At 44.0% G+C, this 15,223-nt stretch overlaps 1 protein-coding gene across 6 annotated transcripts in view; it reads left to right on the top strand.

Moving 5' to 3' along the window:
- The window catches only part of LOC147678669 (beta-1,3-galactosyltransferase 5-like), a 169,535-nt gene that overhangs the window by 118,832 nt on the left and 35,480 nt on the right, over window positions 1-15,223 (top strand). For all 6 annotated transcript variants that reach the window (XM_086946126.1, XM_086946125.1, XM_086946127.1 and 3 more), the window contains exon 2: window positions 11,297-11,881. In XM_086946126.1, the coding sequence (XP_086802252.1) occupies window positions 11,317-11,881 (565 nt within the window). In that variant the 5' untranslated portion in view covers window positions 11,297-11,316. The remainder of the gene's footprint in view (window positions 1-11,296; window positions 11,882-15,223) is intronic.

Genomic DNA, 15,223 nt, shown 5'->3' with positions numbered 1-15,223 from the left:
GCCCATTACACCACATCCTCGCCCCATTTTCATGGTTAGTAGTTGATTCTGTTTTAGGCGGCCGTGCAAGCTGCCACCTGACGAGAGCCTCTGCACTTATTTTTTTTTTCAAATTAACTACCTAAGCATAAACTCTATAGGCCTAAATATTAAATACAGCTTAAGTAATCCTCTCTGGCTGATTGTACAGCACAGGGAAGCAGTTTGCAGCAATGGTGCGGTGCACCCTAAGGGGGGAGATGCGTTTGTGGGCAGCATCAGACAGTAAGATGTCTTAGAAAGTTGAGCACGCGCTACAGAGTTTTTTTTTTTTTTTTTTGCAACTTCAATCTAGGAAGCTTAATACAAAGTGGTTTACAAGCATTAACTCCCTTCTTGTCACCTAAAGGATGCTGAGCAGAACCCTTTATTGTTTTACAATTGCTACATTATTAAAAAAAATGTAGGCGCTATTTGGATGTTAATGACCTGAAAGTTACTCAATAAAAAAGTGGGTGCTCCAGTGGGATTATGACTCTTAGCCCCAACTTGTGTCTATGAGGTCCTGTCCCTAAATAAGTCTTAATTGAGCTGGGTTGTGGTTTATGTCTTGAGGTTCCTCAATGGACTCTTTCTGATTTAGTCCTGGGCAAAATTCGAAGCAATTGTTGTAATTTCGCACTCAATCAATCAATCAATCAAAGACATTTGTAGAGCGCACTACTTACCCGGAGGGTCTCAAGGCGCTTGGGGGGGGGGGGGTGCTGCTGCTCGAACAGACAGGTCTTGAGCTTCTTCCTGAAGGAGAGGTGGTCTTGGGTCAGGCGCAGGTGGGGAGGGAGGGAGTTCCAGGTCTTGGCGGCCAGGTAGGAGAAGGACCTTCCTCCTGTTGTCTTTCTTCGGATGCGGGGGGCGGCGGCGAGGGCGTGACTGGCTGATCGGAGATGGCGTTTAGGAGCGTAGAAGTTGATGCGGTTGTTGAGGTAGCTCGGGCCTTGATCGTGTAGGGCTTTGTGTGCGTGGGTGAGGCGACGGAAGGTGATTCTCTTGTTGACCGGGAGCCAGTGCAGGTCTCTCAGATGTCCGGAGATGTGGCTGTGTCGTGGGATGTCGAGGATGAGTCTGGCTGAGGTGTTCTGGATCCGCTGGAGTCTCTTCTGGAGCTTGGCGGTGGTTCTGGCGTAGAGGGCGTTGCCGTAGTCCAGTCGGCTGGTGACGAGGGCCTGGGTGACCGTCTTCCTGGTCTCGGTGGGGATCCACCGGAAGATCTTCCGTAGCATGCGCAGGATGTTGAAGCACGACGAGGAGACGGCGTTGACTTGTCTGGTCATGGAGAGGGAGGAGTCCAGGATGAAGCCCAGGTTGCGTGCGTGGTCTGTCGGTTTGGGTGCCCAGAGGCGGGGGGCCACCAGGAGTCGTCCCAGGCGGAGTGCGAGGAGCCCAGTATGAGGACTTCCGTCTTGTCTGAGTTCAGTTTCAGGCGGCTGGTTGTCATCCACTCGGCTACGTCTTTCATCCCTTCGTGAAGGTCAGCTCTGGCGGCAGCGGGGGCACTCATTTTGTAACACAAATTCACAGAAAATTACACCATTATGTTGAGTAATTTGGGACAAAAATGCGTTCTGTAAGAGCGCAGGAACCGAGCACGAGCAGCTGCTACTGTATGTGTTTTGTTTGCTTTAGCAATATTTTTGTAGTTCAAAATGCATTCGCTAAATGTAGGATTATGCTCCTTGTGTAATTCTGCGTAGTTTCGTGTAATTTGAATGTTATTTTGCATAATTAAGTTACAGCAAATGACATGAGTAACACCCACCCCTATTACTGATACTGTTTAGTGCTGATTTGGGCCTGTGCCTTTACACAGGTATTTTTTGTAAAAATGTAGTCATTTAATTGATTGAATGCTACTTCCATCTTAACTGTCCATTTCCATTCTGTTCATGAGACTGGCCCAGAAGAGCTCGCCTAGTTCTACCCCATCACCCTCCTATCGTTCGGGCGAAACAATACTGAAAAAGCAGTTTCCAGCCAAGCACAGGAGCAGCCCGGCAACAACAATCTTCTACAGGATGACCACTGCAGCCTCCAATGGCTACACAGCAAAGATACACCCACTCTTCAATTGGGGGACAGCACCACGCTCACCAAAACCAGGAACAACTCCTGGCTTCTGATGCTGCTCATTCTCACCGAAACTCTCGAACATCAAGCACTCATCCACACCCGGAAACGCACATGGGCTTCTTGGAGACAGACCGGCAGTGGTTCACCTTCTACCTCTCCAATCACCATCAACTCGTACCTATAGGAGCGGCAATATCCCAGAAGCTCCCCGTCTGCTGTGGAGTACTTCAGGGTTCCATCCTGTCCCCAAATCTTTAACCTCTACGTAAAACCCTTGGATCCATAATCCGCGACTAGAACATAAAGAGCCATCAATACGCCGATGATTCAACTACCTCTAAATCTCGTCAACTAACAATCAGGGACTCCAATCCTGCCCTCAATTCACCCAGAACTTTATGTCCAGCATCTGACTGAAGCTCAGTGAAAGTGGATACGAACTGAAAAAGCTGAAGAAGGGGGAAATATAATATGAACTTTGTGTGCAAAACTGAGCTACAACGATCAAGACACTATGGGGTAATGGTGCTGTTACATGCAAGCAATGTGTTCCTACCCACTTTCACTGATAAAAGGCTCTCGTGAGCCGCCCCCAAGCTGACGAGCTTTGGAATGCATGCACGCTATGAGTGGGATTTTACCTGAGAAAATTTGGCAGCATGTCCAGCAACCTGTAAATATTCTCCACTGTTGAGGGAGGAATCCCGAAACACTGGTGCCTAGTGATACAATTTTGAAAGACTCACAGCAAACAAATGATGGACGGAATGCTCACAATGCAATCATTCTCCCCCAGTCAAAAGATCTGGGTTAAAGCCATCATTCTTTTGCCCACCACACCACCCCAGTTTGGACCCAGCCATATGCAAATCTGTCTTGACCCTGTGCCTCATTGGAACAGTCCAGACCGAACTGCCAAGCCAGGTCCTCCCTGGACTGGAAACGAGCATCCTGGGACTGGTTTCAGGGTATGTCACCCTTCTTCAGCCAGGCTAGCTTGAATCCAGTGGCACAGTGAGCAAGGGACCCACGTCTGAGCATACCCTTCCCACTTAGGGAGAAAAGGATCCAAGCAGACACTGCAAGTCAGGACAGAGGTGCGATCTGTGGATGTCTCGGCACTAGGGTACGAGCACGCACTACGAGTCAGGACAAGGGTGCAGTCTGTCGATGTCTCAACACTAGGGTACGAGCACGCACTGTAAGGATAGGGGTGTGGTCTGTGGAGGTCTCGGGACTAGGGTACGAGCATGCACTGCAAGTCAGTATAGGAGTACGGTCAGTGGATTTCACAGCACTAGGGTATGAGCATGCACTACAAGTTTGGATAGGGGCGCTGTCTGTGGGTGTCTCAGCACTAGGGTACGAGCAGATACTGCAAGTCAGGATAGGAGTGTGGCCTGTGGATGTCTCAGGACTAGTGTACGAGCACATACTGCAAGTTAGGATAGGGGTGCGGTCTGTGGCTGTATAGGTACTAGGATACAAGTGCGCGCTGTAGGTGAGGATATAGAGGTGCTCTGTGGAAGAGTCGGTATTCAGATAAAAAGAAAACACTAAGCTGCAGGTACCTACACCTGACACATCACCTACTTTTGGAAGGTATCGCCAACTTTTACTTCTGTTCACCCGCTTGACCAGAAAAATACCTCCATAGACTTTAATGGAGTCATCCACTTTTCAAACCTATCTCACCTGCCAAAAAAGTGTTTATTCCTCTTAAACCTATGACTTTCCCCACATTTTTGAGGCAACAGGTTCAATCACTCAATCAATCAGGATTTATAAAGCACAGTATCCAGGCGCTTGACAGGTTGAAGCGTATGTACCAGAAATAGAAACTTTTGACAAGTGAACTAGTATTAACACCTGTCACATGAAGGCGTTAGCACATGTAACCACACACTGTCACATGAAGGCAGTTAACACTAACAGCAAACCAGCATTTACCGACCTACAAGGGGAGTGAGTGTATAACAGGACAGCACAACAGTGTTATATCGCAAACCGAGATCGAGGCACACAGAGAGGAGCAACAGATCAATAGAAAATGAGTGAGCATTGTGGAGAGCGGATGGCCCCAGCACAGATTCCTCCTGCTCCCTTCATCTGCCTTCAGACTAGGGGTGGACGTAACGGATGCAATCCCATGGAATTACCCAGCAATTCCACAAGATTATGCTTTCAATACACAAGAGGAGCAATTCTGCGTTTAGTGCTATTTCTTAGCACGAAAATGCCCTGGATGCATTTTGCGCTAAGAAATAGCACTCTATATCCTTGATCAATGTGGATTAAAGAATGTTTGCAAAATTATTGGCTCTTTGTCTGAAATCTCTTTTACCTTATTTTATTGGCCCGTAGCAGTGTGGTTTTGTCAAGGGTAGATTACCACATGATAACTCTCGATTATTCTTCAATGTTCTGAACAAAGCGTCCACTCTATCTTATTCCTTAGCTGCGATTGATAGACTTGATTGGTCTTTCTTATTTAAAACACTAAATTGGCATGGATTTGGACCTAAATGTATCTCTCTGGTTTCATTACTTTATACCACACCTACTACCTCTACTATAGTTAATGGGCTTGTTTCTAATCGCTTTTCGCTTCACCGTGGTGTCAGGCAAGGTTTTCCTTTATCTCCTCTTTTCATTTTATCCCTTAAACCCTTTCTATCTCGCATTCATCATAACGCTTCCATTTCTGGGTTTCTGTATGGAGATCATCTCTTGAAGCTTTCTGCTTATGCAGACGACATCTTATTTTTTATTTCCAACCCATAATCTTCTATCCCCCCGTTATTACAAGAAAATTCAGATTTTTCAGCAGTATCTGGTTATATCAATTCTGACAAAACAGAAATCCTCCCCATAACCAAATTTAGCTCTAAACATCATTTTGACCTGACTGGATTCCGTTGGAATAGCTCTAAAATTAAATACCTAGGCTTATGGTTTACCAATTCCATACCGGATTTGATTGCAATAAATATGAAACAAATTCTTGATCGGATCTCCAAATTACTTTCCTCTTGGAACCCTCTTTTTCTCTCCTGGTGGGGACGCTTGGATTCTATTAAGATGATGGTCTCTCCTATCTTACTATATGTTCTTTCCATGATCCCAGTTCATATTCCCTCTCTTTATTTAAAAAAAATTGGACTTTCTTCTTTCCAAATTTTTATGGAATGGTAAAAAATCCAGAATATCTTTCTCACCTCAGACAATTAAAATCTATTGGAGGTGTAAATTTCCCTAAATTTTAGATTATACCATAAAGCCTTTTGTCTTAAACAGGCCTCCTATTGGCTCCATACCGGCATTTCTTCTCTTACCCCTTTATGTCTCAATATTGAACGCTCCTTACTTTCCACTTTCTCTTTCCTAGAAATCTTAGCTTTTACGGCCCAAACCATTCTCACATCTCTTCCTCTTTTTAAACACACTTGCTCATTAAGACCCCATTGTCAACCAAAGATAATCTCTCGAGATACATGTTTGCATTCTCCTCTTTGGCACAACTGTCTTCTCACTATCAACAATAGACCCTTGTTTTGGAGATCTAAAGGTATCATTTGGGTTCAGGATTTGTTGATGGCCTCTCTCCTTATTACAATCCCCAATTCCAAGCCACAGTTCAGTCTCCTCGTTCATTTTTATCACAAAATCCTGTTACTAATTGAAACAATTCTGGAAGTTTTGTATTCTCTCCCCTACGACGACCCCTTGTCTATACAGGATCCGCTTACTAGAATTTTATGATTTTCCCCAAAGGCCTCTCTCATTTATAAATGTTTTAACTCTGCTGATCTGGCGCGCGCTAAGACTAAGGTGGAACTTGCATGGGAGTCTGATATGGAATGTGTACGGGGCACTGACTTCTGGAGCAAGATCTGGATCAGATCGTTAAATATTTCTAGATCTGGATCTACTACTCAATGTATGTTTTTGCTACATCACAGATTATTTTTTATTTCCATTGTCAATTTCACTCACTTTGATAATAAGACCTGTTGGTCTTGTGATCACCCATCGGCTGATCTATGTCACCTCCTTTTTTCAAGTCCCCCCATAACTTCTTTTTGGTCACAAATTTGGGCTAGGCTTTCGACTATTTGTGATTTACACATCCCCACGTCAAATATCCTTCTCTTTACCGGAAGTCTATCCGATTCACTTGGGTTATTGTCTCACGAACGAGGGTCGTTTGACCTCATGCTAGTCGGAGCCTTTCAACAGATTACCCTTAATTGGAAATATGCAAACAAACTCTCTATCAAATTGCAGTGGAACTATGTATGTCATTATCATAGATTGGACACTGCTTTTGCTTCCTGTTGTAATCCACAACTAAATAGAGATATATTTTGGTTACCCCTAACTGTTTATTTAAATAAGATCTCTATTACTCAGGTATCCCGTGATCGTTCTGAGAATTTCCTACCTCCATAATTTCTCTATTTCACTTCTTTGCCTTCTTTCTTTTTGAGATATTTATTATTTTAAAGAATTTTTTATATGGAATGTATCAATTACATTCCTTCCTGTTTTTGATGTATAGACATTGCCACTTGATCCTCAGCTGCAGAGTTTACCTCATCTTCCCTCTTTCTTTTCCTTCCCCTCTTTTCTCCTTATAAACCCTAAAATTGTAAATGGCTTTCTGCTGTGTTTTACGGCATTCTCTGTACACTTGTTGTTTTTTTTCTTAAGTATTGCTATGGTATCGCCCTATGTTGTATACTGAATTTTTATGTTAATAAAGCTTATTAAACTTAAAAAAATAAATAAAACTGTATGCAATAGAACACGAATAGCGAGCTTGTGCAGCCGCTCGCGGTCTCCAAATGTGCTCTTCAGATAGGATTTTTCCCCAACTTACTATCGGCATTTAGCGCTATTTTCTTAGCAGTATGGACATGAGGATGCATTTGTGCTAAGAAACTGTGCTAAATGCAGCAGAACACAAATAGAGAGCGGCCGCGTGCACTCACTAAATGTGTAGGATTGTTTCCCCTCAAATTTTACTTAACTACACAAGTAGGAGTAACAGCGTAATTATCGAAATTCTGCGTCAAAGAGTAAAGCAGAGTTACCAAAATTACTCCAATTACTCCAGGGTAATCAAACTTCTTCCCAGTCCTACTGCAGACCCAACAGAGCAGCTCAGGTCTCTAGTTCCATGGTGTCTGTCACTCACTGAGGTTTATTTCACTTAAAAACCATTGAAGGAATTCTCTCTCTTCACAGCGGAAGCCCCAGGCCGTGGTGGCCTTCGCGCTATCTCGACCAAAGTAAGCAAAGATAACAGGGCTTGTTTATGACTGCAGACTAGCTGCTGATAAATCTTTAGAGATTACATCCTGCCTCCGCGTCAGTTGCCGCTCAGTAACGTGTTGCCCCTGAAGTAGCAGCACCAGGTTACCTGGGAAGACGTGGATTCCCTTTTTAATTAAAATTTGTTTGTTTTTTACAGAGTATCAGAGAGCTTGACATAGCACCAGTTGCATTACATGAGGACACATTCATTTTTGTTAGGCACGGAGAGATTAAGTGATTAACCCAGAATCACAGGATGTTAAGCGACTTTGCGGGGACTCAAACTCAGTTCTCCAGATTCGAGGTCGACCGCCCTAGCCGTTAGACCAACTCCTCTCCCCAAATATAATCCGGTCTTCAGGTTGTGTCCAGGCTAATGCATGTTACACAGAGGTCCAGGCTAATGCATGTTACACAGAGGTCCAGGCTAATGCATGTTACACAGAGGTACAGGCTACTGCTTGTTACACAGAGGTACAGGCTACTGCTTGTTACACAGAGGTCCAGGCTACTGCTTGTTACACAGAGGTACAGCCTACTGCTTGTTACACAGAGGTCCAGGCTACTGCTTGTTACACAGAGGTCCGGGCTACTGCTTGTTACACTGAGGTCCAGGCTACTGCTTGTTGCACAGAGGTCCAGGCTACTGCTTGTTGCACAGAGGTCCAGGCTACTTACTCAGTAACCTACACCAGATCATTGAACCTTCAGCTGGTAGAGGCTGGTGGGATCCATAAGATCCAGGCTTCGTGCATTCATCACATGGCGTTAGATGTTTAACCCTTCAGGGCCCCATCTCTCCTCAACTCCTGCTTTCCACTTCTCTCTTAAATAATGTGCATTCCACCCTCTGCCCAGACCTCCCAAGCTTCATGTGGCATCTCTATGTTCTGAAGAATGGCACAATGGACTTAGGAGCAGCAACACAAGAGTAGAGATAGGGAGACATGGTGGCCCTGCCTTCTCACTGGTACCAAGAAACTCTTAGAACGGCTTGCCTCCGCATTGAGGACAGATGGATGATCCTTAAAGTTTCACAAATTCCTGAAAACTGTTTTTTAGAGCAAGCACCAGAGTACCTCTGAACGGAATGACAGGTCTGTTGTGCTTGTCTATGTTTCGCTTCTCCCTTGCGCCTAGAAGTCTGAGGAGGGTAGACCATGCACTCTGCAAACATCTTCATGAGACACAAATAGATATTACAAAAACATTTTTTTTAAATGGCTAATGATTTCAGTGATCAAGGCATTGTGTGTGCAATTGGGGGATCGATCATGAAAGAACAAATGAATGGATGAATACTGCTACTAGTTGAGCAAGCCTCCAAAATGTATTGGTGTCATTACACAAACAAGTGATACAACACAACCAGGGATTTCAGTGTGGACAGATCCTCGAATAGTATCGAATGGTTTGATGATCCAAAAATGTAGAACCCAATAAAGTCACCACTCAGACACTCTGGGGACTCCCTGCAGCAGCTTACATGAAGGGTCTTAAGTTCTGAATCAATATAATTAAATCCTGGAAGAGAACTCAGATCTTTATACCCAGCCTGGGGACTGAGCTTGAGCCTACCCTGGAAAAGGAGACGATTCATACCATCACTTGACCAGCGTCGTCGCGGACCAACGCCAACCTGCAGGGGTCAAAGGTGTGACCCTAACCAATGAAATGAAAGTTCTCAGGAAGACGTTTTCAGCTTTGACCAGTTGGGCACCCCAGGTTATCGCCATAATTTACCGACATACATTAGAGTGGCTCCACACATCACTCTATATATAACTAGGGCTGCAGAAGGGTATTCCACCCAAACCCCCAACACTGTTGATTAATTCAAATACCCCAAACGTAGCCAGTTGATAGGTCTATGATCAATACACACTACACCTTATTCCAAAATGGTCAACATTCAATACCCCTTGAGTAGGGTAGGATTTACCATAAGTGGACTATTAACTACTGATTTTTGCTACACGCTCACTTACCCACATCACAGCACTCTACTGTACTGTTCAATTTATGCACCCTTGCCGCCGAGTGCTTCGAAGTGACCACCAGCGGACATTGTAGCACTTTAGAAAACGCGGTACCTAAATAAATTAATGTTTTGTCCCTGTGACTATAACCTTGGTTGTTAGACAATTGAGTATCACTTTATTTTTTAAGTTGCAAATAAAGAAAGCTAGCATTAATGTATAGATAGCAAGCGTGATACAAACCAATACATTTGTTCTGTCTACAATACCAAGACAGTCGCATGGTGCCCTTTCTATGGCGGTCTGGCCTAAAACTCAACTTCGCACTTATCGGGTAAGTCATTATAGAGGATAGTGAGCAAAGTGGTTGTAGACCCACCTCATCCTGGCTCTGCCACTTTAGAACAGTGATCAGTGAACTCACATGCGTCTTGTCTGAATCCAAAATGGCGTCCTCTTTGAGTTCACTTTGGCCTTTCCGAGATCTCCACAAGGCACTCCAGGTGGCCCTATCTGAGGTTGACCTATTTATTTATTTATTTTGAAAGTTTTATAGAGCGCAAACAAGATCCAAGCGGATATCAGAGCGCTGTACAAACAATAAATGTTACTTATACCGAGAATTGCACTGTTAAAAGTGGATCTTCACTGGGATATTTGTTTCCTGCAATAAACATTTTGCAGGAATTCTCCCGTAAATAAAACCTAGTAGCCTCCACAAAGCTACATAGAAGTTGAAATGTTATTCAAAAAAGTCATAGATTTTGGAAATGAGCGCATCCCTGATAAATGTTCTTTCATCACTTAAACAAATATGCAAATTTTCTGTAAAAAATGTCCTTTTCGTTTTCTGAAGAGGCACTCTTTTTGTCCCCAATGCCAGCTCTTCTTTTGAAGGAAAAAAACATTCCCTAAAATATTAATTCATCATTTTCAGAAATGACACTATGCCTGCCCTCACCTACAAGCTTTTCATCTTTTGCAAATATGTATTTGTTCTCCATATATCAACTTGACCTTTTTCTCAAACACTAGTGTTCCACATAGACCGAGATTGGTTCTCGTGCCCAAGTGCAGATTCCTGGGAAGACCGCATCCTGCATGGAGTGACCACCATGATACTAATGAGAGGCGCCGTCTTTCCGAGTGGGACCCCAATACTTCTGGGTTAGTGAATATCTGGCAGAGATAGAAAACATCATGCCAGAGAAGGTCCCCATGATGCCAAGGGTGGTCACAGTACATCATTTCCCTCCTTATGCCTTATCTCACATTTTCTTCCTTCTCAAGTCTATCTTCTGTGGATCTCTGAGGTCCCCACACTCTCGTCCTCCTACCTGGTGCATGCTGCTGACTCTGACCCAGCTCTACTGGCCTTTCGGAAAATCTTCTGATTTCATTATTGGACAGTGCAGTCCCCCACCATAAGTGAACACAGCATCGAATCGTGTCACACAACATTATTTCCAAATGAAATACTAGAAATCATGCCCTCCAGTCCTGCAGCAGATAAAGACTCTTAGATTGCACTGCAGAAGATGTCCTAATTTGGTGCAATGTCTGAAGAAATGAATTATTTTTTTTCTTGTTAAAACAAAAAGTCTGGCTTAAGTTTGTTAGGAGAATAAGAATTCTGGAAAAATGTGCTCCTATTCTCATCTTTGACTGAATTTGTTTGGTTGACGGATGCTTTTCATCAATGCGACAACTGCCTTGTTTGGGTTCAGTGTTATTAGTGATATTGACACTGTTTTAATTTTATCACACACCCAGAAAACAATTAATCTAGGAAGTGTAGTGTTTAAAGATGATAGCTCAAGCATCAGCACCAAAAATGAATGCCATTCTGATGGGCTTTTGGAAGGTAACCTTTTGTGTTTTCTTGTCAACAGGTGAACAGATTTTGAAGAAGATGAAGATATGGGGCAGAAGATTGTCCTTTGTTGGTCTCTTTGTTATTGCAGTGTCTGCCCTCTGGGTCCTCATGTTAAGCAATCTGCATGCAGTCCGCCCCAAAGACATAAGTTCCAGACCTCAACGACAATCCTTTACGCTGAAGGATGACTTTTCCACCTACCACCTCAACCTCACCCAGTACGAGGTGGAGTTCCCACACCTTCAGAGCTACAACTGTACCCTGCTAGTCGACAAGCCTGGGTACTGCCAATCCCCTGGCGGGAAACCACTGCTGCTGCTGGCCATGAAGTCCCACCCGGCGTCGAGCGACAGGAGAGCGGCCCTCCGTCAGACCTGGGCGATGGACAGAGAGGTGTCGGGCTACCAGGTCAGGCCTCTGTTCTTGATGGCCACAGTCCCGAGTCGGGGCCACGTGGCGCTGGTCAAAGATGAGGGCAATGAGTTCCAAGACATCCTGCTGTGGGACTTCACAGAAAGCCACCACAACCTGTCGCTGAAGGAGCGCTGCTTCCTGGATTGGCTGCATCACAACTGCAAGGAGGCGGAGTTTATATTTAAAGGTACGTCACACACATCTGTTCTTCCCCTACTTTTCTCACCTAGAAGTCTGAGTACAAGAAATAGACTGGCATGTAATTGATCTTCACAAGAGAAAAGTCAACATCAACATACAAGAAAGACATTAGGGATAGAATCAAATGCCACAAAGAGGAACTCTCAGAGTGATGAACGCGGCACTGGGAGGTGGGGGTGTAATATCAGATAGAGAATATGTTCACACTTCCTCTTGAAAATATGACCTCTAGTGTACTCTAGGCTTAGACCTTACATCTCACAGGGCAGTACCTGAAGGTGAAATGGGAGAGAAGCAGTTCTGGTTTTCTTGTGCACTAATAGGGAGAATGAATGTATGTATGTATGTATGTATGTTCATGATATTTGTATAGCACAAACCGATTCAAAGGCAGCGGAGTATTGTACAGGATCAAAGGCAAAGATGCAGTCCGCGAGTGATTGGAAGGGAAGCCCATCTGAACTGATTGTCCCTAGCTCCAGTATACAAAACACCAAAAGATGAAAGCGTACGCTTTCAAGGGTAGTAGCACAATGCATCTGTGGTGAAGTCTGAACTGAAGGGCAAGTAGTAGTAGGCAGGGATCCAACAGTACTTCGTCGTGCATGGATATAGCCTGGTCTGGTGGCTTAGTTATGTTATTTTAATAAGTATTTCTGAAACGCTCGTACACCAAAAAGGTTTCACGGCACTGAGGCAGAAGACGCAAAGGACTCTGAGCTTATACATAAGCCTGTCTAAAGAGCTGTTGTAATGCTAGTATTCTTATGTTGTACGCTGTGAGTCTCACAGCTTTGTTGTAATGCATACCCTACATTCTCGAGAGTTGGGACCCGACTGTTGAGGCTTCCCTAGGAACGCGATTCCTGGCAGCTGGATTGCTCCCGTCATGGGTGTAGGATTTGGAATAAACCTACAGAAAACTATTCCTGACTACCGTGCCTTTACTCAACAAGAGCCAAGTTTTTAGTGAGGTCCTAAAGCTTGTCTAGGAAGTTGTGTCTCTAATGTATGGGGGAAAGAACTCCATATGTTTGGAGCAGTCACGGCAAACCTTGTGCCACCCAGTCTCTTTTTATTGTACTTGGGAACCACTAGCAGATTTTGATGACTTGATCTAAGGGTACGTTCCGGGTACAGTTCTCGATTCTGAAGGTCACAAAGGTAGGATTTTTGCCATGACGCGATTTAAAAACAATGCACCTTTTAAATAAGGTCCTCTGGGCGACAGGCAGCCAGTGTAATATTGCCATCAAAGGTTTAGTGCCACAGTGCCTAGGCTGGCACCAGACCAGCCTGGTTGTGAATCAGCGTCAGCTTCTGAGTCGGTCCCTCAGGAAGTCCCAGATAGAGTGAGTTTGCATAGTCGATGCAGGACATGAACAAGGCGATTATAATCTGAGTAATAGCTTCAAGAGTGAAATATTTTCTTGACATAAAAAAAGCAAGATGAGGTTACTGCACTTATCTGAGGTTGCATAGATAGCTCTTCATCTATAATGACCCCAAGGTTCCTGACCGGTTTTTTGGAAGGTTTCAGCGATGCAGTTTGTTTTTAGTCGTTACAATTTCAGTTTCCTCTGAATTCAACTTTAGCTGATTTCAATTCATCCAGTCATAGATGTATAGCATGGTATTTCAGAAGAATTCTGCGGATCTCATCAATGTTGAAAAGCAACTGCATATCACAGGCAAAGTTGTATATCTTCCCCCCTGTCCCTCTAAAGTGCGGACCAGTGGCCAGATATAAATGTTGAAAAGATGGCGGGGACAGAGATGATGCCTGTGGTACTTTGAAAGTTAAGCCCTACCTTTGACAAGGAACAAGGGGTGAGATGAACCGATTGTGAGCAGCCAGAAAGGAAGTACTTTATCCAGTCTAATTTAGATCCCTGCACACCTCTGGCACTGACACGTTTGATTAAGATGTCATGATTTATCTGTGGTCTTTGACACAGTAGATCTAACAGGACCAGTGCCTGGGTCACTCCTTTGTCTGCTTCTTTTTTAATTTAGACAATTACTTAGTGGATGAATGCATCCACTGTAGTGACCTGTGTTCGGCCTCATAGTCACTTCAAAACCCAGCGGGTCCACTCAGCCTTTCATACTTCAGAGGCCGATAAAATGAGTACTATTGAGTTGGGTAAAAATAAACATCTGTTATTCAGCGAAGATGCCCTTGCGTGAATGTGTGCTTTACAAATACACGTTATGATATGTAACACCGAGTGTTACACATTCTCAATTTGTTAAAGGCGATTTTACATTTGTAGAAATCCAAAAGTACACACATAAAGTATGATGTCACTCAGAATCCCAAGGTGCGACTTCATACAAATTCATTAAGCTAGATTGGAATTTCTTTTTTTTTTTTTTTAATTCTATCTTTCTTCATTCTTCTTTTATTCTTTCTATTTAGGTCGCGCCTACGCAGCGCGCATGCGCTGCATAGGAGGGGAGCTTTAGTAATTGATTCAGTTTTTGGTCCAAAACGTGCACGCGTTGCATTGCTTTTAATGGCAACTGCGTACACGTTTGGCGATTCCCTTGCGGGAGCGAGCTTTGAAACCATCTGTTTGTAATTAACAGATGGTTCCTACTTGCTCCCGCAAAAGAAACAGGCGCAGGCCCCCTACTCTCTCCCCTCCCACTTCTGCCATCTCGAGGCACACGCGCTTGTTTCTTTAGCCAAATTTTCTGAACTTTTTAACGAGCAGATTTTTACAAGCAGATTTTTTTTTGCATCACCTACATAGACCATATGCACAATCCTCTGCACAACATATTGTATACCCACCTCAGGCAAGGCCGTTTTATTGCTTAAGAGATTTTCACAACTTTATATAAGTGACTGCATGACACATTGCATTGCAGAATGCTTATAACTGCGCTATGAACATGACATACAAACTCTGTGTATGTGTACGTCAAACTCTGTAAGAATCCCAAGGAGCAGCGCCTTACACGTCGGCAAAGCGCTTCAGAGCCCTTGTTAAAAGTAGTAAGTGCAAGCAAAATGCTACCGCAATAGAATGCATGTGGGGAACGACAGCATGTGTAGCAGACCGAAACCAATCATAGGTGCTAGGGACGGGTGGCTGCAGTGACAGCTACTACATGCTAGCACCTCTGCTAGGACAGATGCAACAATTTAATATGAGAAGCTCCCGCTCCATAAAACAAGGGAATACCCAAAAGATGAGCGCCCTAATCCCAAAGGCACCTGTGCCACGTATTTACAAAGTCAACAAATTTGGATTTTGTACAGTGAAAAGTTGTCTCGGGCTTCGCAACGTGCACACAGATGAGATGCCACGATTTGTAA

The sequence above is a fragment of the Lissotriton vulgaris genome, chromosome 12 (genome assembly GCF_964263255.1).
Source record: "Lissotriton vulgaris chromosome 12, aLisVul1.2, whole genome shotgun sequence".
In the NCBI taxonomy this organism is placed as follows: Eukaryota; Metazoa; Chordata; class Amphibia; order Caudata; family Salamandridae; genus Lissotriton; species Lissotriton vulgaris.
This window is presented reverse-complemented; position numbering and strand designations above follow the sequence as displayed.